General features: G+C 36.7%; 1 protein-coding gene across 2 annotated transcripts in view; it reads left to right on the plus strand.

The window, feature by feature from the left end:
• SLC13A1 (solute carrier family 13 member 1) overlaps window positions 1-26,199 on the plus strand; it is a 118,177-nt gene that overhangs the window by 82,049 nt on the left and 9,929 nt on the right. Inside the window, exons 12-15 of one of the 2 annotated variants that reach the window (XM_036328811.1) lie at window positions 1,505-1,614; window positions 6,684-6,845; window positions 8,316-8,453; window positions 10,377-10,542. In XM_036328811.1, coding sequence (XP_036184704.1) covers window positions 1,505-1,614; window positions 6,684-6,845; window positions 8,316-8,453; window positions 10,377-10,514 — 548 coding nt within the window. In that variant the 3' untranslated portion in view covers window positions 10,515-10,542. Of the gene's footprint in view, window positions 1-1,504; window positions 1,615-6,683; window positions 6,846-8,315; window positions 8,454-10,376; window positions 11,005-26,199 lie in introns of those variants that run through there. The other variant, XM_036328810.1, reaches the window with a different exon arrangement.

The following is a 26,199-nucleotide window of genomic DNA, read 5'->3' on the forward strand; positions in this document are numbered from 1 at the left end:
CATCATGTTTTAGGAAGTCAGATTAATATGTTGTCAGGGTGGGACAAATGGTTTAAAATTGTCTGTAAATAGTCTGGTAGAATAGAATTGTTGGTTTTTCTTTTCTTTCTTCTTTTTCTCCTTCCTTATTTCCTTCTTTCCTTCCTTCCTTCCTTCCTTCCTTCCTTCCTTCCTTCCTTCCTTCCTTCCTTCCTTCCTTCCTTTCTTTCTTTTATTGGAATGGAACTGGGATTCATTCATGCTCTTGGGTTGGCCCACCTGAATGAATCCTTGAGTCAGAATCAATAAATGACTAATGAGTCAGATTTCAAGGCCCTGACAAATATAAACAGTATAGCATAGAAATGAATGCCTTCCATTCTTCATTGAGACTAGAACATCTCAAAGTGCAGTATAAGGAGATGTTGCACTACAGAGCAATGATTTCTATGAAACCCTGAGAATTCTGACCATTGAAATCTAAGCCCCATGGCCTGGCAGGGGCAAGTGTTGAGGAACTAATATTTGACTTAACATCCCTGGCTCCAACATCTGAGTCCCCCTCAGACAGAGCCTTGCTCCTCTCTCCCATTCTCTTTCTTCTTATTCTTCAATAATTTTTCTCCCTGATAAACTCATTTGCAGTAAAATAACAGATAAGACATATTATGTTACATTTTACATGAAAGGTACACTTCAAAGATGTTTGCATTTTAACAGAATATATGGTCTTAATTCAAGTAAGAAATAGCAAAATTTCTGTCAACAGTGAAGGATATGTTTGGTTTAGGTTTGGGGAAAAGGGATGGGAAGGAAGATAATTAGTAACCTTAGAATCTCATCACGTAGAAGGTTGACTGCTACACATAAATGATAAATGGAAATAATGTGTACATGAACGATCTTATTTCTTAATAAATCTATGGAGCCAGTAGGAACCAAATATCAAGAGAAATCTTTAAGATAATTGCTTTATGAGTATTTTAAGGGTCTCATGAATGATACTTAAATTATTTAACCTGAGTTTTGAATTACTTTTAACTGGAATCGTAATGAACCTGTTATATGCTGCACCCTTGCAATTTGAAAAAAAAATAAAAATAAAATATTCAAATTAATACTAATGAATATTAATGCAACACTTATGCTATTAGAACCATTGGACTGTTACAGACAGTTTGCATAGCAAAGAATAGTATAGTCCAATACACTGTTTTACTCATAGTAGGCAAAGATGTTAGTGGAATCAAATGAATAAATAGCATTATAAATGATAATGTTATAATTTATCTAAATTCATTCTATAATATAATTTAAAGGATTTTTCCAAGTTATGACCTGTTTAAGTAATATAATGTTCCACCTAAGATAGGTGGAAATTGCTCAAAGTCCAGATAAAATCCCCCATCTTAAAACAACATAAGAGTAGTAAAAACTCCTTGGGAGGTGGCCATTACAGTAATGAAGAAAACAATCTCATATCATATTTTAAGCAATGTGTAACTGTAGGGTTTTTGTTTTGCAGTTGCTTTTGATTACTCTCCACTGATTACTTGGAAAGAATTCCAGAAATTCATGCCCTGGGATATAGTCATTCTTGTTGGTGGAGGGTTTGCCTTGGCAGATGGTTGTGAGGTAATAATCTGTGTCTAAGATTTTTGATGTTGTTGTTAATCCTCACATGAGAATATTTTTCCCATCGATTTTTAGAGACAGTGAGAAGGAAGGAGGGGGTAGAGAAAGAGAAACATCAATATGAGAGAGTCACATCTATTGGTTGCCTCCCATAAGTGCCCAACTGGGCCTGGGGAGCAAACTTGCAACCCAGGTAAGTGCGCTTGACCCTGCATCAAACCTGTGTGCCCTCAGTGCCTGGGCCAACACTATAAACACTGAGTCACACTGGCCAGGGCTGTGTCTAAGATATTTAACAATTAACTAGGCTGCTCCAAAGAAGAACATGGGGAAATTCAAGCTTTTGTTATATTCAACTTCATCCTGTCATTTTAATGACACTGGTTTCAATAGCCATGCAGTAAGTAAATCATACAGATGAGGTGAGTTCAGAGTTCAAAACATTTTACAGGCTCCAAGCATAAATGTTTATGATGCATGTCAAAAGAAATAAAGCATAGAAGATTATAATTCTTAGTCCATGAAATAGTTTTAGAATAGCTTAATAAGAAAAATAAATAAAAATCATACATACGGTGACTACTAGTGAAACATTTTTTATTTATATTTTTTCCTTATTTCATGATAGGTTTCAGTAGCTCTCAGAGTTTTCTGGAATATATCATGGTTTTAATATTGTCAAAGAAGGACAATAAGAAATAATAGTAATGTATTACATTATTTATTTATTATATTATTTATTGCATATTAAATATATTAAAGGTACTGAATACACATTTGTGGAATAAAGTCCTGAGAGAATTTCACATAAACATAGCTAATATTGTATTCTTTTTAATTTTAGGGAAAAGTAAAACCATAGGTGGATTCAAGTTGGCTATTTCTTGGCCTATCTATCCAGTTGATATGAAGTAGATATCTGGGGAAGTCACTGTCCCTTGAAATTGTCCTGGTCATTATAGGATTGCTTCAAAAATTCCATAAAAATCCTCTACTCTTGGAAAAATTAAAAATCTCTTGCTTCTGGATTTTATAGCCTTCTGTAAAACATTCAAAACTCATGGCTGTTCCATTTTCTTTTTCTATCATCAAAGTAAAAATGATGGTGAGAGAGATGTTTTATACAGCCTTTTAGTTTCTGGGAAGTTAAACTTTTATACTTCTCAAGGCAAAAAACTACCTGCTCTGTTCTCTTCTTAATAACCTCCAGGGAGACTGGTTTTAGCTTCTGACTTTATTGTCAATTTTTCTGTATTGTATTTGGATACTGAGCTTTCAGCAATAAGATTTAGTAATAGATGAAATTCTGAGTGCCACTTACAAAGTCGTTTTCAGCCTACATTTGGCTTGCCTTGTAGACTTCTCAAATATAAGTGAGAGAAATATGACAAATACACTTTTCCACTAGTCCAGCAGTAATTAGATCTGATTTCTCAGAATCAATAACCTTCATTCCTATGCCTGCTCATTTGAATTGTGAGGAAATAAGAATCAGCAATTCTGGAATAAATATGAACTTACATTCATCTTTCCTCCCCTAGAGTATCTGTCTGGATTGGACACCCAAAAGAGGTTTTTAAAAGCATTGGCCAGACCGTAGTCTAGCAAAGTTTAAGGAAATGAAAAGATATGGGCCGACTCTGATGCAGTAGGCTCTCTCACTGGAAGGATGGGGAACCCCTGGAAGTAGGTCTAGTTTGCTATGAAAATCCTAGGACTACTATTCTAGGAATATCCAGAATAGCCCTACCTTTGAGTGGTGGGGTAGAAACCATGAGCTTCAAAAATCTGATTATGGGCAAATATGGCCCTAGAAACTGGTTTTACGAAGTTTTGAAGACAGTTAATTTTTAAAAAAATTTTGTCCCAAATTGTAATTAGGAAAATGTCCAGAAATAAATAACCCTTCTAATTGGGAACCATGAGATAGCATTCACCTCATTGCAATTCCCTCTCTCTTAAGTGTCCCTTGATATGTTTTAACATGATTGAACTCTCATGTCCTGGTAGTCACTCTCAAACTCCTATCAGTGAATATGTCCTCCTCTCCCTTTTTCATACATTCCTGAGTTAAAAATGAAAGAATTAAACACGATTTTTATCAGCTCCCCACTGACAGGGCAATAACAGAACATAAAAGTGTCAATCCATAAAGATAAAGAATGTATAGCAGGAACGGTAACATATAAGAGATGTTAATATGATTTAAAATATAGAAACAGGATATTTGACGGGTAACTGACTTTATACTGTGGAAACAGTAGAGAAGGGTGAAATCTATGGACCTGAAAAAGGATAGCCAACAAGAAACAAGCTGATTCATCCACAGGATCCTGAAAGGGTTTAGAAATTGGAAGCATCAGATTAACTGAAAGCTGGGGTAAAATTCAGTACTAAAGGTGACGGATGGCTTCAAAGGTGTTTAAGGAGCTGTGAACCTCACAAATACTCTCTCCAGACCTAAATAGACAGGCAACTGCTCTCTTCCCTCCCTAGCAGAAAATTTAGATTTACTCTGTAACAAAACTGAATCAATAAGATGCTGGCTCACAGCTTAGCCACCTACAGTAAAGTATTTTTCTTAACAATCTTTGACCAGGCACAAAGAGCTTTCAAAATCATTGTTTTGTTACCTCCCTTTTAAATGTGAATGGACTATATGAGGCCATCAGATAGTTGAGGAAGCCTCTGATACAATAACCAGTAATAAATAAAAAAATTGAAAAGAAACACATAAAAACAAAGAAAATATACGATACAAAAGAAAATTTTTTAAATTTTATCATTGAGGCCCCAAAGAGATTTTAGAAACATTAAAGACATGCAAACCAAGTAGAATGTTACTTTCTAAATAAAGGATAAACAGAAAGTAAGAAAGATCCACTGAAGATGAGAAATATTGTAAAAGAAATTTAAAAATTCAGTAGCAGTTAGAAGATGAACTCATCTCAGGAAATAAAACAAAAAGATGAAGAAAAGGTAATATATAAAAAAAAAAGGATAAGAAAATTAGAGTAGCAACTACAAATCTTCAACAGCCAATAAATAGGAGTTCCCGAAGGAGAAGAAAAAGAAAGAAAATAAAAAGAAATAGTGGTTCTCAACCTTCCTAATGCCACAACCCTTTAATACAGTTCTTCATGTTGTGGTGACCCCCAACCATAAAATTATTTTTGTTGCTACTTCATAATACTTTACTTTTGCTACTGTTATGAATTGTAACGTAAATATCTGATATGCTATATGTGTTTTCCGATGGTCGCGACCCATAGGTTGAGAATTGTTGAAATAGAAGGACATTTCCAAAAATAATACTAGAAATTTTACAGAAATGAAGACTTTGAGATCATGGATTGAAAGAGCTACTAAGTGCCCAATATTAAAGCATTTCATGCAGAATTTCGAAACCTTGGTGTGATCATATGATCCCAATGGCTTCCAGAGGTGGTGGTGGGGGGGGGAGGGACTATATATGGTATAATCTTTGCTAGCAGCATCTAAACATAGATAAAATCCATTCTTACGATATATGTAATTATATTTTAAGATGAACTTGTACCAATATGACTTAAATGGTATGCAGACTTTTTCCATCTAAAAGTAAAAAACAAACAAAAGTATAACTCAAGACCACAAATAACATACATAATATCTGGTATCCATATCTGGGGATATTTTGCCAACTTTTGATCTAAGGGTATACTTCTTGTAGTTAGAGCTTTTCTAAAAGACGCCAGTTCCAGTTTGACCTGGGCATAAAATTCACACATGCAGTAGTCAAGTGAAATCTCATAAATGGAGGATTATCTCGGGTTGGAGTAGAGAATAGAATAACATACCTATTAATTTGCATCCAGCTGATTTTCTTTGTACTGTGTACAATGAATCAAAGATCAGAATGCCATCAGTCTTTCTGGCTGAGCAATAACTTTTTCAAGTCTAGAATTTTACAAGAGCTAATGTATCAAAATAGTGTGAAAAGAAAATAAAGAGGTTTTCAGACATGCAGAAACAAACAAACAAAAGGAGCCTCCCATTCACCAATTCTCAGAAAGCTGTAGAAGAAGGTCCACCAACACAAAGGCATTAGGAAGAAAGGATTCCCACAAGAGAAGGAGGTGAGGGGAGCTCATAGTACACCAGTGAAGAGAGGTCTCAGAACAACAACAGTAGAATTGACATGAAAGGCAACTAGTCCAGATGGAACAGAAGGAAGGAATACTCCAGGATGGACATCTCCCTGGGGGAAAATGAGAAGGAACAATGTTTGTCTACTTCTGGGGAGTTTTCCATTTTTACTGGAGAGTATCTGTGACAGGTACTTAGAAAACCAAGCAAAGAATGAGGCCATTACTCCCTGGAAAAACAACAGTAGAACAAAACAAAAAAAGTAAATATGATCAAAACAAAAAAAGTAAATATGATCACAGTACATTAAATGACTTGGTATGAACAATGTTCATATAATCATAATGTAAACTTTAAATATTGATTTAATAAAAAATGTTGCTATTTGAGTGTAAGGGAATGAAAGGAGAGGAAATATATGTGTGGTGGATGAGATTTGGTGTAAGAAAACAGAATCCTTATTTAAGTCAGTAAATAATGTCTACATTTGAAAATTAGGAAAAAGGGTAATTTAAAAAAATAGCCATAAATACCTAAACATAGCTCTAAATAGCTAATCTCAGTTGAAAGTTGTTGTCTCTAGGGAATGCTTTTAGGAGTGGAGGGAGGTAGACCAGAAGGACCACTCTTTCTTTAAGGCCCTACAGTTCTAGTTGTTAAAATATCCACATATATTAATTAGATAACATTAACATTTAATTTAAAAATATAGGAGACAATTTAAGCTTTCTAAAGCATATTGGTAGTCTTAAAATAAAAATAAATGAGAGCTTCTCCAGGTCAAAGCCCTCCAGATCAGCCAAGCCACAGGAAAATATGAGAGGTTAAAATTATATTTTAGAAACAGAGTTCTTAGAGAAAATAATGTTTTTTATAAATTTAAATTGTCCACTAAAATGAACTATTAATAAATAACAAATGTTGTAAATTTGTTTTTGTAGGCATCAGGACTATCTATGTGGATAGGAAACAAATTATCTCCTCTAGGATCATTACCAGTATGGCTAATAATTCTGTTGTCTTCTTTGCTCGTCACATCTTTAACAGAGGTAGCCAGCAATGCAGCTACCATTACTCTCCTTCTCCCAATATTAGCTCCACTGGTGAGTATCTCACTTGTCCCATTTATATTCTTTATCAAAACAGCAATGTTCTGCTTTGCTTGTTCTCCTATTGTGGTATAGAATCATTTTTTGGCCTGAATGGTCCTCCTGGAAATCACTGATAGAAGAGTCTTTATTTGCATTCCTACCTTTTAAGACACCTCAACTCAGCAGAATTCTTTTCTTCCATATTCAAGCAGCAGGATCTTAACCACTTACCTTCTGTTCACTCAGATTTTCAATTTGCAGATAAGTGGGACGGCCAACCCAGATCCTTTCCAGCTGTAAGACTTTTAGGTTCAGTGTATCCTGACAATTTTAGTATTTCAACCTCTAACTCTGACACTTCTCCCGCCAGATTAGTTCTGAACTTCTGAGAACTGCTTTATATAAGTGATTGAAAACCTAGGCTTATACTTCAGGCTTCAAGCTTAAATATATTAGACATAACTCTCGACTGCCCAGGGAAGAATTTTCAGATATAAGTAAGAAGCAGATCTGCAAGGAGAGAGAGGGATAGACTGTCTTCCCTTCTTCTCCCCAACTAGCTAGCAATTATAAGAAATAGCTTTAAGTCAATGTTTTTCCTATTTGGACAGATGGGTTTGGTGAAAGGAAAGCACTTTAAATTAAGAGCATTGTCCTTCTGGAATTTTTTGCTACTAGCTCAAGGGGCATATGTTAGCATTCTTGAGCTGATGCTTCAAATTAGAAAAGAAATGCTGGAATTTAAATTGGCAAGTATTTTTTTTTCTGGTTTTTATTTCTCAACAGAGAGCATTTAGAAAATTATGTGATAAATTAAGAATAATGCTAATTTTCTTCTGTGATGATCCCTAAGCAAGTTTTAAAGTATATATGTCACAGAGGCAGTAAAGTTCATGGGATGATGAGACGCTTTGGAGCCGGAGGGGCCTGAAACCCCACCTAAACTCTACTGCTTGTCAGCTGTGTGTTTGATGAGTTACTTTTAGACTTTCAGGCCTTGGTTTCTTCATCTGTTATTTGGTCATAAGGTCATTGTGAAAATTGAGTTATATGATATATATATATGTATATATATATATATATAGTTTATTATATTATTTTATACATTACATATAATACATGGAAGCTTCATGTGTTATATATAAACATATATATTTTATATACAGGTAAACACTTAGCATAGCACCTAATACCCAATAAATAATAAATGGTTGCTGTTTTTGTTTAGTTTCTGGAATAAATGAAACTTTATTTTCTAAATTAACTGAGCTATAATACTTAAATGGGCACTAATAAGCACGTAAACAAGAGGAAGAGACATTATATAAAAAATATTCTTCAAGTGATAACTGCACTTATGTATAATTTTATGTCTTAGGTTTCTACCTGCTTCTGGAAGTTTGTTATTATAATTTTGCCCATTTTTATGCTTGATGTATCTCAAAATATTACTTAGACTCTCTTTTTTTTCTTTTGCAACAGGCTGAAGCTATTCACGTGAACCCTCTGTATATTTTGATACCTTCTACTCTGTGCACTTCATTTGCATTCCTTCTACCAGTAGCGAATCCATCCAATGCCATCGTTTTTTCCTATGGCCATCTAAAGATTACTGACATGGTGAGTGGGCTGAAAGAACACGGTCAGTCTCAGAAGCCAGTTTTTGTGAAGTCTTAGGTTCTCTCTCCTTTTACACGTGAATCAACTGCCATGAAAAACATGGCTTGAGCTCTGCTTCTGAGAGTGAGTGTGTCATAGAGTGATTCTGGTCATATAATTGTTTTGAAGAGTGATAACCAGAAGCAAACATGTCATTGAATGTATAGTCAGGACTACAGGGATACTGAATGTATCAGCAAAGCATGGAATACGGTCAACACAAAGGCTAACCCTTACATGTTAAGATCATATCTAACTTGACCTAGGATAAGGGAGGAAGGGCTAATGAAATTCAGCAATCAAGCACTGTGGTTTGATATTTGTGCGGCTGACATTGGCTCTGAATAACACATGAGGCTCAGTGCCTGAATGATGTAAAGTCATCTTTCTTGTTCTGATTTAATAGCGGCACCTGAAGTGAAAGCACAAGCAAGTAATAATAGAAAGTCTAAGAGACAAAACATGCACATTTTTACCAAATACAGAAGTAGTGATAATCAAGAACTAGCTTGAGAATGCCCTAGTCTCCTCCCAATTTTGATTGCCAACTTCTCAGCCAAAACAAACAAGAATATAACCAAAGTAAATTCGGGGCGCTTGCTATGCAAATGCGACTTCAAGTTAAGTCCTCACTTCCTTCCCTCCACACAGATTACTAACCCCCCCCCACACACACACACACACACCACCCCCACCACCACCACCCCCCACAAGGTAAAAATCCTGGAAACACCTCAATGCAGAAGTCATGTACTATCGTTTCGGTAAAAAAAAAAAAGTACATAACATAAGCAATGTCCTATGTATGTGAGTTTTAAAAATAAAAACAAGGTTCAGGAATAAATGAGTGGCTTGCATGGACTGGAAAGGGGATCTCTGTAGTAATCACTGCTAGATATTCACCTTTTGCTTTGTTTTAATACAGAGATGCAAAGATAAGCAGCTTTCTCTGTAAAAATAGCTAGTAGATATTTGAGACCCTGTGGGCCATATGGTCTCTGTCACTATTCCTCAACTCTGCCATTGTGTCATGAGAGCATTCAACGACAATATGTAAACAAATGGGTGTGTTGTTGCCCCATAAAACTTTATTTACAAAAACAGTTCATGGGCAGTAGTTTGCCAGCCTCTGTTTTAATGGATAGGAAGCAACTTTGAGATTGTTTCGTGGACACCAGAACAATGATGTCAGAGCTAGAAACGTGGGAACTCTAGGAAAGATGAATAGAAGTGGCATTATTAAATCTTAATAAGAGAATACTGAAGGGTACACTATTAACAATATTGACTATGAAGGATCCAGTTATCATATAGTGACCTGGACTTTATACACTGAAATACAAAACCACAAACTCTAATTTTGATTTAACATGAAATGGTAGATTTTTTTTTTAATCCTCACAAGAGGATATTTTTAATGACTTTTAGACAGAGAGGAAGGAAGAGGGAGAGAGACACTGATGTGAGAGAAACATCCATTGGTTGCCTCCTGTACTGTTCCCTACCGGGGACCAGAGATAGAACACGCAGCCTTGCTATGTGCCCTAACCAGGAATCAAACCCCAAACCTTTTGGTGTACAGGATGATGCTCCAGCCAACTGAGCCACCTGGCCAGGGTGAAATGGCAGATTATTAAAGGAATTTTTTTCTTTAATCAGAATGGCCAGTATATTCCTAAGAGGAACTTCTCTAAAACTCCTCAGGTAAATGGCATTTAGTTGGGGACAGATTCTCTTTTGAAATGAATGAAAGAACTCATTGTTTTATAAAACAACAATTTATATTAATCATTTAGTATGCATGTAAATAAATTTGTAATGGTATTCCAATTCCCTTCAGTTTTCTTTTTAGGAGACTGACATTTATGCTCTTTCCTGTTCAAGGTTAAAGCTGGACTTGGCGTCAACATTTTGGGTGTTGCTGTGGTGATGCTGGGCACGTTCACCTGGATGGTGCCCATGTTTGACCTCCATACTTACCCTTCTTGGGCTACTACAATTAATAATGGGACCATGCCATGACAAGCATCAATGCTCTGACCATCCTGTGGTGAGTTTGGGGAACTATTAAGAATTCACTGCAGAATTTAACTCTGAAAAACTGATGACACATTTAAGTCCGTCCTGGTGTAGCTTCTGCACTTCCAGTGAACACTCAAAACTCTGACACAACTCAGACTCTACATTTCCTTTGAGATGCAGCCAGAGTGTCTAAGTGCCTTCATCAAGAAGCCCACAGTTGGGATTTTGCTCATGGACCATAAGTATCCTGCTTCATCACAAGAATAATTTATAACTTGACCTTCAAAAAGATTAAGTCATTTGTTTCATCTTACCATTTGGGTTCAGTGTAACATTTCAAATGTCAATTTATTATTTGAGAAACTTCCCATGAAGCTATATATAGAAAATAAAAAATACAAGTTAATTACGTACTTGGATAAATTATTTCTCTAGTGTTGTTCAAGGGAATTTTCTGAAGAAATAGAATTGTGGTCATCTTGTGGTATAAAAGCAAAATTTAATCTAAATAAATGTGAATCCAATAAACAACAAAAACTTCATATATAAGGACCAATTTCCACTTGACCTTATGGTCAGAGTAATATAATTTGTACTTTTATGATCTCAGTGCACTGAGAAATACATTTTGTAGACTTATGATTTGCACCATTAGCACAGTTAGAAGAGAAAGCTAAACACTGTAAAACTATTACTACACTTATGTATAATAATTTTGCTTAAGTTTTTATCTTATTTTAGAAATACATAATGTCATATACAAAAAAGGTGATTCAGAAATTTAAATGAATTTTCACTGCATATATAGATGTAGAAAAAATCACATAACTCCATTATATCAACATTGAAATTTAAAAAAAGGAAAATAAGGAATGAAAAATTAAAACTATTGGTATACTTATAAAAAAATATAAATTATTTATGGACAGACCACAAAGAGAAAAGAACTGAACATTTAAACAAAAGTAGGAAGAGGCCTGGCTGATGTGGCTCAGTGGTTAAGCATCAACCTATGAACCAGGAGGTTACCGATGATTCTCAGTCAGGGCACATGCCCAGGTTGCAGGCTCAATCCCCAGTAGGGGGCATGCAGGAGGCAGCTGATCAATGATTCATCATTGACATTTCTATCTCACCCTCTCCTTTCCTCTCTGAAATGAATAAAAATATTTTTTAAAAAAGAAGGAAGAGAATAGTCTTCTAGCACTCAAGATGTGAAAGAATAAAGTCTACTGGCATTTAAAAATTAGACTGGGGGGGCGGAAATGATAATCAAAAACAAAAAAGATGGCTATATAGAAAAAGATGGAAAAGTTAAAATAGTAATTCTCATGAAAAAAATAAAATGAAAGGTAAGGCTTAAAAAATACCTTTGCTATTTTATTTTCATGTAAAAGTCATCAAATCAGATTTGGTTTTATTGTAAATTAAATATAGTAAAGATGATTTTTATTAAGGACTAGAGGCTCGGTGCACAAAAATTCATGCACTCTGGGGGGGTGGGACTGTCCCTCAGCCCGGCCTGCACCCTCTCTCAGTCTGGGAGCCCTCAGGGGATGTCCAACTTAGAGTGGGCCTAAGCCACCATCTGGCCTCCCTCTGGGGGAGGTGACCAACAGGTTGATCAGGGGATGGTGAGGATGGCGAGAGGCCGGCCCTGCCTCCCATTGGGCCACTGCCACCAGTGGTCTCCCGTGTGGGATGCGACCCCAGCAGGCTGATCAGGGGATGACGCTGGGGGGGCCCCACCCCGAATAACCCCACTGTTGCCACTGCCCGTGGTCTCCCTTTGCAGGAGGCAACCAGGTGGGCGATCAGGGGATGACACCCGCACCCATCACCCCGCAGTTGGTCACCACTGCCCCCCCCACCCTGTTGCTATCTCCTTCCTCTGTCCACTGGCACGCAACTTGGCTGGCCTGGCACCAAGTGCTCGCAGGCCCCGCCCCCACACCGACTGGTCCTTTTGCTGTTCAGTTGATTTGCATATTATACTTTTATTATATTGAATGATTTTAAAAAATGGAATGCATTTCTTTAAGAAATCATATATTATAGATTGCCTGTATTCATCATTTGTCTATTGATTAGTCAATGAAAGCTTAATAATTTATTTCAAGGCAAAATTTGTCCACTTAAACCTTAAACTATAATGTTGCTGCTTTGTGTATCTCTTCTATGTTCACTCTTTCACCTGTTCCCTTCCCTATCATGGTACACATTTATTTATGATCCATAGTATCAATTACATTTCTGCTTTTTTCTAGCCATTCAATTTATCAGTGATGAATTACACTGTATGATGAATACATTTTTATTATGAAGATAATAAATGACTTTTTAAATTATAATGAATAAGTTTTGTTCTCAAGAAAATAATGTAAATATTTCAGCTTGAATCATTTTAATAAATTACTTCCAACAGCTGCCAGCTGAGTACAGGAAAAATAACACTTAGTCAAAATTTGTTTACATGAGCTAGATAGTTCTCTTGCTACATCTCTATGTTTGGTTGATGTATCAAAAATGACTTAATTCACCCATTTCACGTTTGTCCCATTTACATCAAGTCTTCAATCTCTGTTAGATTGAGAGTGCATGCTGTCTTTGAAAGTTCCTAAAAGACAACCTTAACAGATGATCAAATAAATGTTTTCCTCCCACTCAGTGGCAGATAGTGTTTTTGTTATTACCTTGATCCTTACTTAAGATTAACTAGAAATTTCTGTCACTTTAAATCCCAGTATTTTACTTAGGATTAGAACTTGTCTAGATAATAGTCGCAATTTCACTAAGTGCCTTTTACTGTCTGTTCATCTAAGTACTTAGAGGGCTTCACTGGCAGATGTCTATTCTTCAGTCACTCCCACTGCCTCTGTACATGTCAGCATCTTTAGAATTCCACTTCCTTTCTTCAAATGTGTGCACTGTTCTCACCTTACTTGGTATCCAAGGCTTTGTTCTCTCCTTTTCAGCCTGGGAGGTGAGGAGGTACACTTTTAACCAATATTTCTAATAAATGTATTAGCAAAATTTAATAACACAATATCATGACACATGAATTGTGTCTTGAAATGTGTACTACATCTTGTTATATGTAAAAGATTATTGCTAGCTATATCTCTGCCATGGCTAAATCACAAAGATTATTTGACACCAAAAGCATAGTCCATAAAAGTCCATAAAAGCAAAAATGAATAAATTGCACATTAAAATTTTAAACTTAAGCTCAGCAAAAGACCCCACCAAGCCCTGGCTGGGTAGCTCAATTGATTGGAGCATCACTCTGTACACCAAAAATTTGTGGGTCCAAGGACACAGTTAATAGTGTGATGAAGGCCTAAGGCAAGAGGTGGGTGCGGGGTGGAGGGGGGTTAACGGGGGAGAAATGGGACATCTGTAATACTTTCAACAATAAAGATAAACTTGAAAAAAAGTTTGTGGCTTCAATTCCTGGTCAGGGCACATACATAGGTTGCAGGTTCTATCCCTGGTCCAGGCACGTATGGGAGGCAACAAATTGATGGCTCTCTCCCTCTCTTCTCTCCCTCTTTCTCTCCTTTTGCCTCTCCTTGTCCCTTCTTCTCTCTTAAAATTAATAGAAATATATCCTCTGGTGAGGATTTAAAAAAAAAAGAACCCATTCAAAGGATGAAAAACAAACTACAGAATGAGAGAAAATATTTGCAAACCACAGGGACTAATATAGATAATATATAAGCAAACTCTGTAAATAAGCAAACAATCCAATTAGAAAATGGGCAAAAGGTATGAATATACATTTCACAGAGGAGCATATACAGGTGTTCAATGAACCCATGAAAAGATGTTCAACCTCATTATCCATTAAGTAAATGCAAATTAAAACCATGATGAGCTATACACATCTGTCAGAAAGGCTAATATAAAGACTAGTGAGAACACCAACTGCTGGCAAGGATGTGGAGAAACTCAGTCACTCAGGCAGTGTTGTCAGAAATATCAGCAGTACAGCCAGTATGGAAGACAGACTGCCAGTTTCTTGACAAAAAAAAACACACAAAACACACACAAAAAAAAAACTGAACATGATACTGCCCTATGACCCAGCAATGACAATCTTGGGCATTTATCCCAGGGAAATGAAAATGTATGTTCACACAAAAACCTACCTACAGATATTTATAGCAGCTTATTAATAAAAGCAAAAACTGGAAACAAGCCAGATGTTCTTCAAAGTGTGAATGGTTAAGCATATTGTGAAACATTCATTCCATGAACTATTATTCAGCATTAAAAAGAACAAGACTTTGCTGTGCACTGAGTTGGGTCCTTTTAAGTCTCAGGTCTAGTGGGAGTCTTAAAGTGTCTTTGGCCACAAGAGTTGGCTGGGCATGCCTTGAGTGCCTCTTTAGTGCTGGTCATGTTTTGCGTTAAGGTAAGTTTTGTGGGAGTGGCTGTAAATATTTTTTTTTAAAAAAGTGGATATGGAGGTTAGGATGGAAGATTCTATTGACAGATTGGCTCTTAGAGGTTCAGGCATCACTCCCCAGCTACACCTGAACTTTGGTGAGCTAAAGAGAGGGATATAATACTCTGCACACTCAAGGGTAACATTGAGCTTTATTTTTTCTCTTCCTTTTTTGGTTCTTCACAATCCATCTGTTTTTCATTCCTACTATCTGAATGGCTGATGGAGTAGCTTTTTAAAGCACTCAGAACGTCAGAGTGGGAACTGAAAGATGTACTATACCATAATTGCATGTTCTCAAGAAATTTTCACATTGTTCATTTTTATTAGAGTCTGAGTAAGTGCCTCCTAAGAGGCAAAGAAACAATATCTGAAATTATCAAAGAAATCATCACCTGCATATCTCTAACTTCTCCATGAAGAAATGTCAGTTTGTGAATTAGGAGATTTTCCAAAAATTTATTGTTGATATTTTCTAATTACTCTTTTTATTCCCTTTAGGAAAAAATATAACAAATGATGATTTAAGAGTACTCTCTGTCTCTTCAGTATTGTTCTAAATTCCTATAAGAGTATATACAAGAATTCTAGACAGAGTTGAAAAACCAGAAATTCTCCCACTTTCATAACTTAGAATTAGTTCTAGTCTGGTTCAACCCAATGTACAAAGCATTGTTTTATTTTATTTTAGTTTTAAATATATTTTTATTGATTTCAGAAAGGAAAAGAGAGGATGAGAGAGATAGAGACATCAATGATGAGAGAGAATCATTGATTGGTTGCCTCCTGCATGCCCCCTCCTGGGGATTGAGCCCGCAACCCAGACATGTGCCCTTACTGGGAATCAAACCATGACCTCTTGGTTCATAGCTCTATGCTCAACCATTGAGCCACACCAGCCTGGGCAAAGCATTGTATTAAAGTAAGATATTGTGATGGGTTCTAGAAGTTCTTCATGGCAATGCAAGATTGTAATAAATATTACTGTCACTCTTAGGGGAAAAAATAAAAATCAACATGGGCTTCTGGAAAAGACCATTTAGTCCATATTTCCACTTTTTGGATAAATATGAGTACACAGAGATCTTTGATGTGAAAAGTTCATTGATGAGTTGGCTTTAATGAAGGTCTGACCAAGTTTTTAGTTTGAGTATTTTAGTGGAATGTGAAAGCCTGGGGGTAGGGAAGCAAAGTGAAGAGAGACTTATTAAAAGGGCCCTGGTGATTCCCTGAGACCTTGCCCCACATAATTTGCAGGCCTACCCAAGCTGTTTGCAACAGCTTTTCCATATGAATAGCCTGTCCTGGCTCAGGCTTCAACCTTTTCTAAAATCTCTCAAATAAGCACCAGCATGCCCCATACATAAGAGGCCCAAAACCCAGCACTAGCAGCAGCCTGCCTTACTTGATAGCTTGGCCTTGTCTGTGTACTTCCAAGCCCAACATAAGCAGCAGCCATCTGCAGATTGCTCTGTAGCTTATTCCAGGTGGCTCCAGGCAGTGGCTGACTTTGCACCTCTCAGTAGGCCCCAGAGCCAGTGCATCTGGTGTACAGCTTCAGACCATATCAGATTACAACTCTACACATCCCCAAGCAACACACTCAAGGGGCAGACTCAGTGAGCACCAAAGCCCCACTGAAGCAAGTCATGCTCCATAGGGGTGTCTTCTGCACAGTAGCTCTTCCACTGTAATCACAGCTGGTCCTCACAGCCAATTGGCCTGGAAGTCAATTCCTCCTAGTGACACCAACAGCAATCAAGGCTCAAATACAACAAGATAATATACACAGCCCACACAGGGGTGCACCTAGAGTGTCCAGCTCAGGTGACTGGGGAGGGTGAGCCACTGGCCCTACAAGACACCTACTACACAAGCCACTCTACCAATTCCAGGAGACATCGCAGCTTTTCCTAATACATAGAAACAAACACAGAAAAGCAGTCAAATTGTGGAGACAAGGAAACAAGTCACAAATGAAAGGACAGAAGAAATTAAAAAATAACTAAATGAAATTAAAGCAAGAAAACTACTAGATACAGAGTTAAAAACAATGGTTATAAGAATGCTTGTGTATTGTAATGAGAGCTTCAAGGGACTTATGATAATTTCAAGGGTCTTTGTGAGAACATTAAAAACACGAAAAAGAACCAGTCAGAAATTAAGCATACACTAAATGAAATAATGAATAATTTACAGGGATTCAACAGTATAGTAGAGGATACCTGTAATTGAATCAAATCAATGATTTGGAATATGAGGAAGCAAAAAAAAACACCCAATCAGCAGAGCAAAAAGAAAAAGGAATCCAATAATGTGAAGATACTATAAAGAGTCTCTGGGACAACTTTAAGCATACCAACATTTGCATTATGGGGGTGCCAGAAGGAGAACAGAAAGAACAAGATAAAAACCTATTTGAAGAAATAATGACAGAAACTTCCCCTACTTGGTGAAAGAAATAGAATTACAAGTCCAGGAAGCACAGAGAGTCCCAACTAGAGGAACCCAATGAGGCTCAAACCAAGACACATCATAATGAAAATGCCAAAAGTTAAAGACAAAGAGAGAATCTTAAAAGCAGCAAGAGAAAAGCAGTTAGTTATTTACAAGGGAGGACCCATAAGACTGTCAGCTGATTTTTCAACTGATACTGTGCAGGCCAGAAGGAAGTGGCAAGAAATATCAAAAATGATGAATAGCAATAGGACCTACAAGCAAGATTACTCTACCCAGCAAAACTCTTATTTAGAATTGAAGTTCAGATAAAGAGCTGCCCAGACAATAAAAGGCTAAAGAAGTTCATCACCACCAAACAAGCATTACATGAAATGTTGAAGAAGAAGAAGAAGAAGAAGAAGAAGAAGAAGAAGAAGAAGAAGAAGAAGAATATATGAACAATAAAATGGCAATAAATACATATCTATCAACAATTGAATCTAAAAATCAAAATAAATAAATAAAGAATCTGATGAACAAAATAAACTGATGAATAAAATAGAACTAGAGGCATGGAAACATGGAACAGCCTGAGGAATCTCAGTGGGAAAGGGGTAGAGGGTGGGAAGAGATTAACCAAAGAACTTCTATGCATATATGCATTACCTATGGACACAGACAATAGGGTGGTGAAGGTCTGGGGTGGTGCCAGACCGGGTGGAGGGGAGCAATAGAGAGAAAAAGGGGGACATGTGTAATATTCTCAACAATAAAGATTTTTTTAAAATAAAGCTAAAAAGGGCAATAGGAAAATGTTGTAATAGTATTAAAATAGTATTGAAATGCCTTTGAACTTAGGTTTTTTGCCAGAATATTATTGTCTAATTTAAGAGTAGGAAAGTAAAGCATGAAGTAAGAGGCTTATTTTAAAACAAGAACTACCAAGCTTTGCATATCACTGTTTTCTGGTTGCATAACTTTGGCCCAGTTATTTAACTCTTTCATCCCCAGTTTTCCTGTCTGTTAAATGTCATAGTAATAGTGCTGAACTGTTGTCCAATTTTATCATCAAGGTTATGATACTTTTATTATATGAGTTGAATATCGTCCCCACTTTTATTATTCTCTGGAATAATTTATATAAGATATAGGATTGTTTTACTTTCAAAATCTGAGAGAAATTGACTACATAAACACTTGAAAAATTTCCCCAACATTTTAGTATGAAAATTCTCAAAGAACAATAAAGTTGATAGAACTTTAATGAACACCCCTGCCACCTAGATTCTACCATGAATATTTTAGTCTACTCACTTTATCACATATCTATCTGTCCATTCCTTTGTCCAACTAGATTTTTGGTTAGTAGATTTTAAATTTGATTCTCCTTTGATGTTATAAATCAATTCAAATTTTCAAAATTTGAGCAACTTTCACCTTAGTTTACAAAATTATTAGAATAAAGTTTTTAATATGATCCTTTTTATTTTATCTACTGTATTTGTAACTATGCTTCATGTCTCCTTTGTTTTTACAAATTGATCATGAAATAGTTTACAGAACAAATTTCAATAAATTACAACAAATCAGTTTTATACAGTGTTTTCTGACCACAATGTAATAAAATTAGGATCTATTAGCAAAAAGATAGTTCACAATAATCCCATATCTTTAGACATTTTAAATATTTCTAATAAGTTTTGAAACAATGTAAAGTGTATATTTTATGTTGTTGTGTATGTTACATACTGGTATGTTCTATATGTTACTTGCAGGTAATATCTTTATGCTTTAGGCACTTAATATTACCAACTGATTTGTGGTTATGTTCAATATGCATTTTATTTTCTACTACATTTGTTTGGATCTCATTTTATGTTGCTTTAATAAAATTCTACAATTTTATTCACAGGGGTCTCATGCTGATTTTGTATTTTTACATTATCATTAGCAGAACAAATACTTTTCAACGAGCTACTCTTTTTGTGGAATTCCATACAATGTTCACCTGATCCACTATGTCCCCCTTCATTTGCTTCAAAGTGGCTAAAAGCTGTCACCCCATCTGTTCTTGCTGGGGGATGGCATGTGTCACTGGTTTTTCCTTCTCAGATTTCTGTTTCTATTCAGATTACTGATTCTTTTCTGACTCTGTAAAGGGGTTGTTTGAAGAACATTTGCTGAACACGGAGAATGACAATTGTGCATTGCTGCTGCTGCTGCTGATATCTTAGAAGAATATATTCCTTTCCTAAGCAGATGGGTTTCCCCCAAGGTATTTTTCCTAATATATAGAATCAGCAACCCAAGGACTTCTGGACTGAGATCTTCCTGCATTATGATTTCTTTATTTGGTTATGCTTCCTCCATTCAGTTAGTTATGAGATACTTATTTCATGCAAAGCTATAATGGGCCCTAGCATTATTAATAATAGCAGCTCACACTTAGAGAGTGCTTATTGTGCAGAAGGCCTGGTTCTGGGAGATTTACATGTGTTCAATCACATATTTTGGATGTGGATTTTTTTCCCATAGTAGTCACAATAAGATTTTTCACAGCAGTGTGAAATATTTTTTCTTCCTATAGTGTGATATATTTTATGTTTGTCCCACCAATTTTTTAAAGGTAAAAATATTATTTAACTCATATTCAATGTCACCAGAATTAGTTATAAACAAGTTTTCAGCATTTTCCTCCTGCTTTTATGGTTAAAATTAAGATTGCCATAATATTTTAGATTAGCATAATTTCAGTTATTTTTTGCAAAGGCTATGGGGAAATATTCAGAGTCAGCCAAAGTAATTTATTATTTGGCCTTTAATACATTTAAAGTCTGTCCATTGACTATAAAAGATTGTAAATAACTCTCGCAATTTTAAAATTATTTACTCCTCCATCTATTTGATACTGTTTACTAAAGCCATATTCACTGCCTTTGCATTCTTATTTAATAGTTTTTATTCAGGTTCCAATAGATAAGGGAAAAGTACATATATATAATCTCATATACTCTTCAGAAGCAGGATCTGGCTCTATTCCTGCAAGCTGTGATCTCCAATAGATGATTATTTCCTAATGTCGGTAACTATGTACTTGAACTTACTTTTAGCTGCATGATAGAGTATCTACAGGTTGCAGAGCCAAAGAACTCTCTCTCTCTCTCTCTCTCTCTCTCTCTCTCTCTCTCTCTCTCTCTCTCTCTCGTTTGTTAATCCTCATCTGAGGATATTTCCCATTGATTTTGAGAGAGAGAGGAAGGGAGGGGGAGAGACACAGAGAGAGAAACATTGATGTGAGAGACACACATCAATTGGTTGCCTCTCGCACACGCTGCGACCAGGGCCAGGGATCCAGCCTGCAACAAGGTCTGTGCCCTTATTCTTGACCAGAATTAAACCCGGGACCCTTCAGTCAGGAAAAGAGCTGGCCTACGCTCTATTCTCTGAGCCAAACCAGCTAAACTCTCTTTTGAGTCAAATTCTTTGGGCTTGCTCTTAGTTTTCTCTAGTCGAGGCAAAACCTTTTTCTTTCTAATCACTGCATAGATAAGTGTTTGCCCTCCTCCAGGAACTACCCCACTTCCTGTTTCTTAAAATATAGTGAAGAGCACAAGGGCACCTCAACCAATCAAGCAAAACATGCAGGCCTTTCCCACCCACTGGAATCTCTTATTCTCAGAGATTCTGATTTCTAGGACACATTTGCCCACGTTTGGTGCTAGCTTACTAGTTCTTCAGAGACATTAAAAAATGTCTTTCCTTCTCCAATATAAATCAAGGTTCTCAAAAACAACACTATTGACATCTCAGTCCAGATAAGTCTTCTTTGTGAGGAGCTGTTATGTGCATTGTAGGGTGTTTAACAGCATTCCTGGCCTCTAACCCTCTAGATATCAGTACCAAATATCCTCCATTTGTGACAACCCAAAATATCTCTGGACTTGGTCAAATGTCCCCTGGGGAGCAAGATTATTCCTGATTGAGAACCACTGATATACAATATTTATTTGTTATTATAGATAATATTAATCTAAATTACAGAAGATAAATAAATGCAGAATAGAGTGTGGCTCTTATAACAAAATATGGCTTGAAATTCTATATTTACAAGCAAATAGAATTTTTAAATAATTGATCAGTTTGACAAAAATATTAAATAATTCAGTCCCTGGGAATGATGTTAATGTGGCCAAGAACATTGCATTATAGCCACCAGTGCACAACAGCTAGCTTCTAGGCATTTGTATTACAGTGACTGAAATGCACGCACTACTCACTCTTTCCTTCAGCAGCTTGGGAATGATTGCTCTGGGAACTGTGCAGAGAGTGGAAATTGCAGAAATGAAAACAAAATAAGACAAACAGTCTTATCTTCAAATAAAATGTTATTTGACATATAATTTTTCTGAATATATAATCTTTATAAATTTAAGGAATCTAGGCATTAGTATGAAGTAGACCTTGAATAAAAGTTTAATTCTAAATTTTGTCATTTTCTCAATTTTTGTCAAACTACTGTGCACTTTTTCAGGTGTCAATAATAAGTAAAATTTCACTGATTTTGGTTAGTGGAAGATTTTTTAAATGTTCAAAAATTATTTAGTAAATCTTCTTGCATTTTCTATTGTTATTCAAATAAAATTAATGAAAACTTGCCAGTTAAAAATTTTAAGGATCTGTTTTTATGTTTAGATTAGAGGCCCGGTGCACAAAGTTTGTGCATGGGGACGGGGCTGGGGGGGGTAGTGTTCCTCAGGCCAGCCTGAACCCTCTCCAGTCTGGGACCCCTCAAGGGCTGTCCAATTGCCCATTTAGACCCGATCCCACTGGTGGGATCGAGCCTAAATGGTCAGTCAAACATCCCTCTCACAATCCAGGACTGCTGGCTCCCAACCGCTCGCCTGCCTGACTGCCTCATTGCTCCCAACTGCCCTCCCCTGCCAGCCTGGTTGCCCCCAACTGCACTCCCTGCAGGCCTGGTCCCTTCCAACTGCCCTCCCCTCCTGGCCTGATCGCCCACAATTGCCCTCCTCTGCCGGCCATCTTGTGGTAGCCATCTTGTGTCCACATGGGGGTGGCCATCTTTGACCACATGGGGTGGCCATCTTGTGTGTTGGAGTGATTTTGCATATTACCTCTTTATTATATAGGATAAGCATGATTTGAAGTTGGGTTGTTATTTGTTCATTTTCACACATGATTTTTTAATTTATATATTTCCCTTAATAATATAATACTAGAGGCCCAGTGCACAAAATCATGCACAGATGGGGTCGGTCAGGCCTGCCCCGATGGGGGCCCATTGGGCTGGGCCGGCAGGGAAGAGGGGCCATGGGCGGTTGGTTGGCCAGCCCCGCCCCTTATCAGGGTGTTGGGGGCTGATCAGGGGCCAGGCTGGCTGCCGCAGTACGAGTCATAGACACCGGTCATTCTGGTCATTCTGGTCATTCTGCTGATCCAGTTGCTGGGCTTTTATATATATATATATAGATAATATAATGTAATATACACATATTTCATTTGTTTATAAAGAATGTATCAGGGTCAAGGGAATCAGCAAAAAAGAAAAAAAGAGAAAAAAAACTCATGGACACCAACAACAGTGTGATGATTGACAGGAGGACAGGAGTGGAGGCAGGTGGAGGAGGGTATGGAGGGGATAAATGGTGATGGACAGAGATTTGACATGGGCTGGTGAATACACTACAGTTTATAAATGATGTGTTGTAGAGTTGTGCACCTGAAACCTGTATAATTTTTTAACCAGTATTATCCCAATAAATTCAATAAAAATTCATTCATTCATTCATTGAATTCCACAAAAAAAGAATGTGGAAAGCTTTAATAAAGTTTTTAATAAACCTTATTTTTAGAATAGTTTTAGACTTATAGAAAATTTCAAAGACAGTCTAAAATATTGAGTTCCCATATGTCTTCACCTATTATTTACCTTTTAGTATGGTTTATTTGTTGTAATTAATTAACCAATATTGGCACATTGTTCAGTTAGTCAGATTTCCTTAATTTTTAGGTAATATCCTTACTCTGTTCCAGAAGGCCACACTACATTAAGTCCTCGTGTCTCCTTAGGCTCCACTTGGCTGACAGTTTTCCAGACTTTCTTTGTTTTGATGATCGGCACAGTTGTGAGGAGCAGCAGTCACGTACTTTAGACCATCACTCTATTGCAATTTGTTGTGGCTTTTTTTTTTCATGATTAGGCTGGGGTTCTATTTTTTTTTTTTTTTTTTTTGATCTGCTTGGGGCCTGCCCTACTCTCCCCAGAAAGCTTCATAATGTGTGTAGTGCAACTTGCCATACCCTCTTGGTGCTCCTGTGGCTTATCAGCCTGACATCAGAACCAAGTTTGGGGGGAGGAAAGATGGTCAATCTCATCTCAGTAGGGTGGCCACCACAATTGTTCATTAAAACAAATTAAGACTTCTCTTTTTCGAATTGAAACTCTAAACTTTATCCTAGTAAATGTTTACAGAATAACTGGACATTTCATTAAAAGTCTCACCAGGTTACCAATTATGAACCTGTGGGGATGGTTTTTGGTTCTGTCTGTGACTTTCCCCTGTGGTCTAACGTATTACCCTCCCTAAGATCATAGTTATTCTCTTACACTTTTTAAAAAAAAGAAAGCTTTAAAGGTTTGCTTTTAGTGTTTTGATATTTAGTATAGCTTGAATTTATTTTGTGCTGCTATAAGGAAAATATAATTTTTCTATATAAATAATTAATTATCCCAATACTGTTTATTGTTAGCTCCCACTGGTTTGAAAGACTGTCATATAAAAATCCCTATATATATGGGCAGGACCACCCAGAGACTCCAAGAAAAGGAGCCTCTAGCTTAGGGCCCATGCTGCAAAGGGTCTGCTCTGGCCCCCCTCCAGCCATATCCTTCCTGCAGTGACAGGAGGTGGCAAGGCCCGTCCCAGTTTTAAACCTACCTGGTGATAAGTAGCCTGTATCCCAGAATTTCCTGTACAACTAACTCTGAGACTACTTATAAGGACTGCACAGTCTCCTTCCCCCAGGAGCAGACCATACCAGCAATAAGCATGAGGGCTGGCTAAGTGGAGACTGTCTTGGGGGTTTGTGGGAAGACCTTGGATGTATAGTCAAGGGCTCTGGCATCCACACATGTGTGTGCATAAGACCTTTGGGAATAGGAATAAAACAGGTCAGGCTAAGGCTCAGGAGTTGGACTTAGAGGCCTGCTTTTCCTGGGCCACCACATTCTGGCATAGAACTCCAGGAATCCAAGAATTATAAATCCAAACCTTATTCCCAGGTCACTAAAAAGGGTTATATGTCAAGGTAAAAAAGGTAAAACATATTTCATTTAATTATTCACTAGCTCAATTAGATATTTAAGCATATAGAATATCATGAGACTCTTCTTCCTACCCTTACCCCAGATTCCTCAAATGTTAGGGTGTCTGTGCTTATGTGTGTTTCTAGGTTTTTTATCTGTCTTGTTTCATTGGTCTTTTTGCCTGTTCCTGTTCCAATTGTACACTGCCTTCACTACTATAACAACTAATAAAAGACCTACCAATTTTGTTCCAAATTACTTTCGTTATTCTTGTTCTTTTTTTCTCCACCATAAATTTTTGTGTCACCATATTAAGTTCCAAAAATAAAACAAAAACATTTCCTTTAAACTATCACCTATGTTTGATTCTTTTTATTCTATCCATTGGATGGAGACCAGGGATGCTGCTAAACATCCTGCTATGCATAGGGCAGCTCCCACAACAAATAATTTGATTCAAAATGTCAACAGTGCTGAGGTTGAGAAACCCTGCTCCACGTAACACAGGGACATGCAGACCCCGTTATGATGCATACACAAGATGTGTATGTTAGGAGTGTGTACATATTTGTATGTGTGTGAGTGTAGTCTAACCAGTACTTAGCTAACTACATTTTTTATTCAATGCCCTTCACCTGAGATTCTCAAAGAAATTTGCCACCATTATCTTGTTAATCTTGTTCCAATGCTCTAGAAATAGGTGACAGTACAATTATGCCTTTTTCATTAATTCAGAGATACAGATAAAGTGCTTTCTCTCTGTTCTTTACAAAAGAAACTATTGAAAAACATATTTCATAAGCCCTCTATTTCAAGTATTATGTGATAGTTGATAGTTTCTTCCATTCTTCTGCTTTATTAAACTTGGATGACTTTTTTTCTGGCAACAATACACTTCCTACTTTTCAACGTACTATTGAATTCCAAGCACCTAACTGTCATTATAGAAAGGAATCAGATCTTAATACACACTTTAAATTTTTAGTTAGCTGGGTAGAAATATTTTCATACTTGAAGGAAAATTTTTATAAAATGGTTTAGTGATCTCCACTCCTGCATAGAAACTAATGTTGTAAAGAAATGTACTAATCAGGATAAAACAATGTCATTAGGTTTTGAGGCTTCATTTATAAGCGTAATATGGGAAAGCAAACTCCTATGCAGTAATTCCTAAGGGATTATTACTAAAAGCATTCTTAAGAAATGTGGCTCTAGTTGAATATTTCATGGTGAGGCATTGGTCAGAGGGCAAGGTCCTGGAGAAAGGGTTTTACAATAGGCAAGAAGCCTGTAAAAGGTTTATATCTCAAAGGGGTAGAGAAACAATTTAAATATTTTTTGAAGTAAGTGCTCCAAGAAAAGGGAGATCAGGAACCTGGAATGAAAAAGAAAGAATCCTGTCTACAGCCAGGCAAACTGAGGGCCAGGCTAAGGGCATCTAGATCATGGGGCTCCATTGTAGTGACTGC

This window comes from Myotis myotis, unplaced genomic scaffold (genome assembly GCF_014108235.1).
Source record: "Myotis myotis isolate mMyoMyo1 unplaced genomic scaffold, mMyoMyo1.p scaffold_m19_p_11, whole genome shotgun sequence".
Lineage (NCBI taxonomy): Eukaryota > Metazoa > Chordata > Mammalia > Chiroptera > Vespertilionidae > Myotis > Myotis myotis.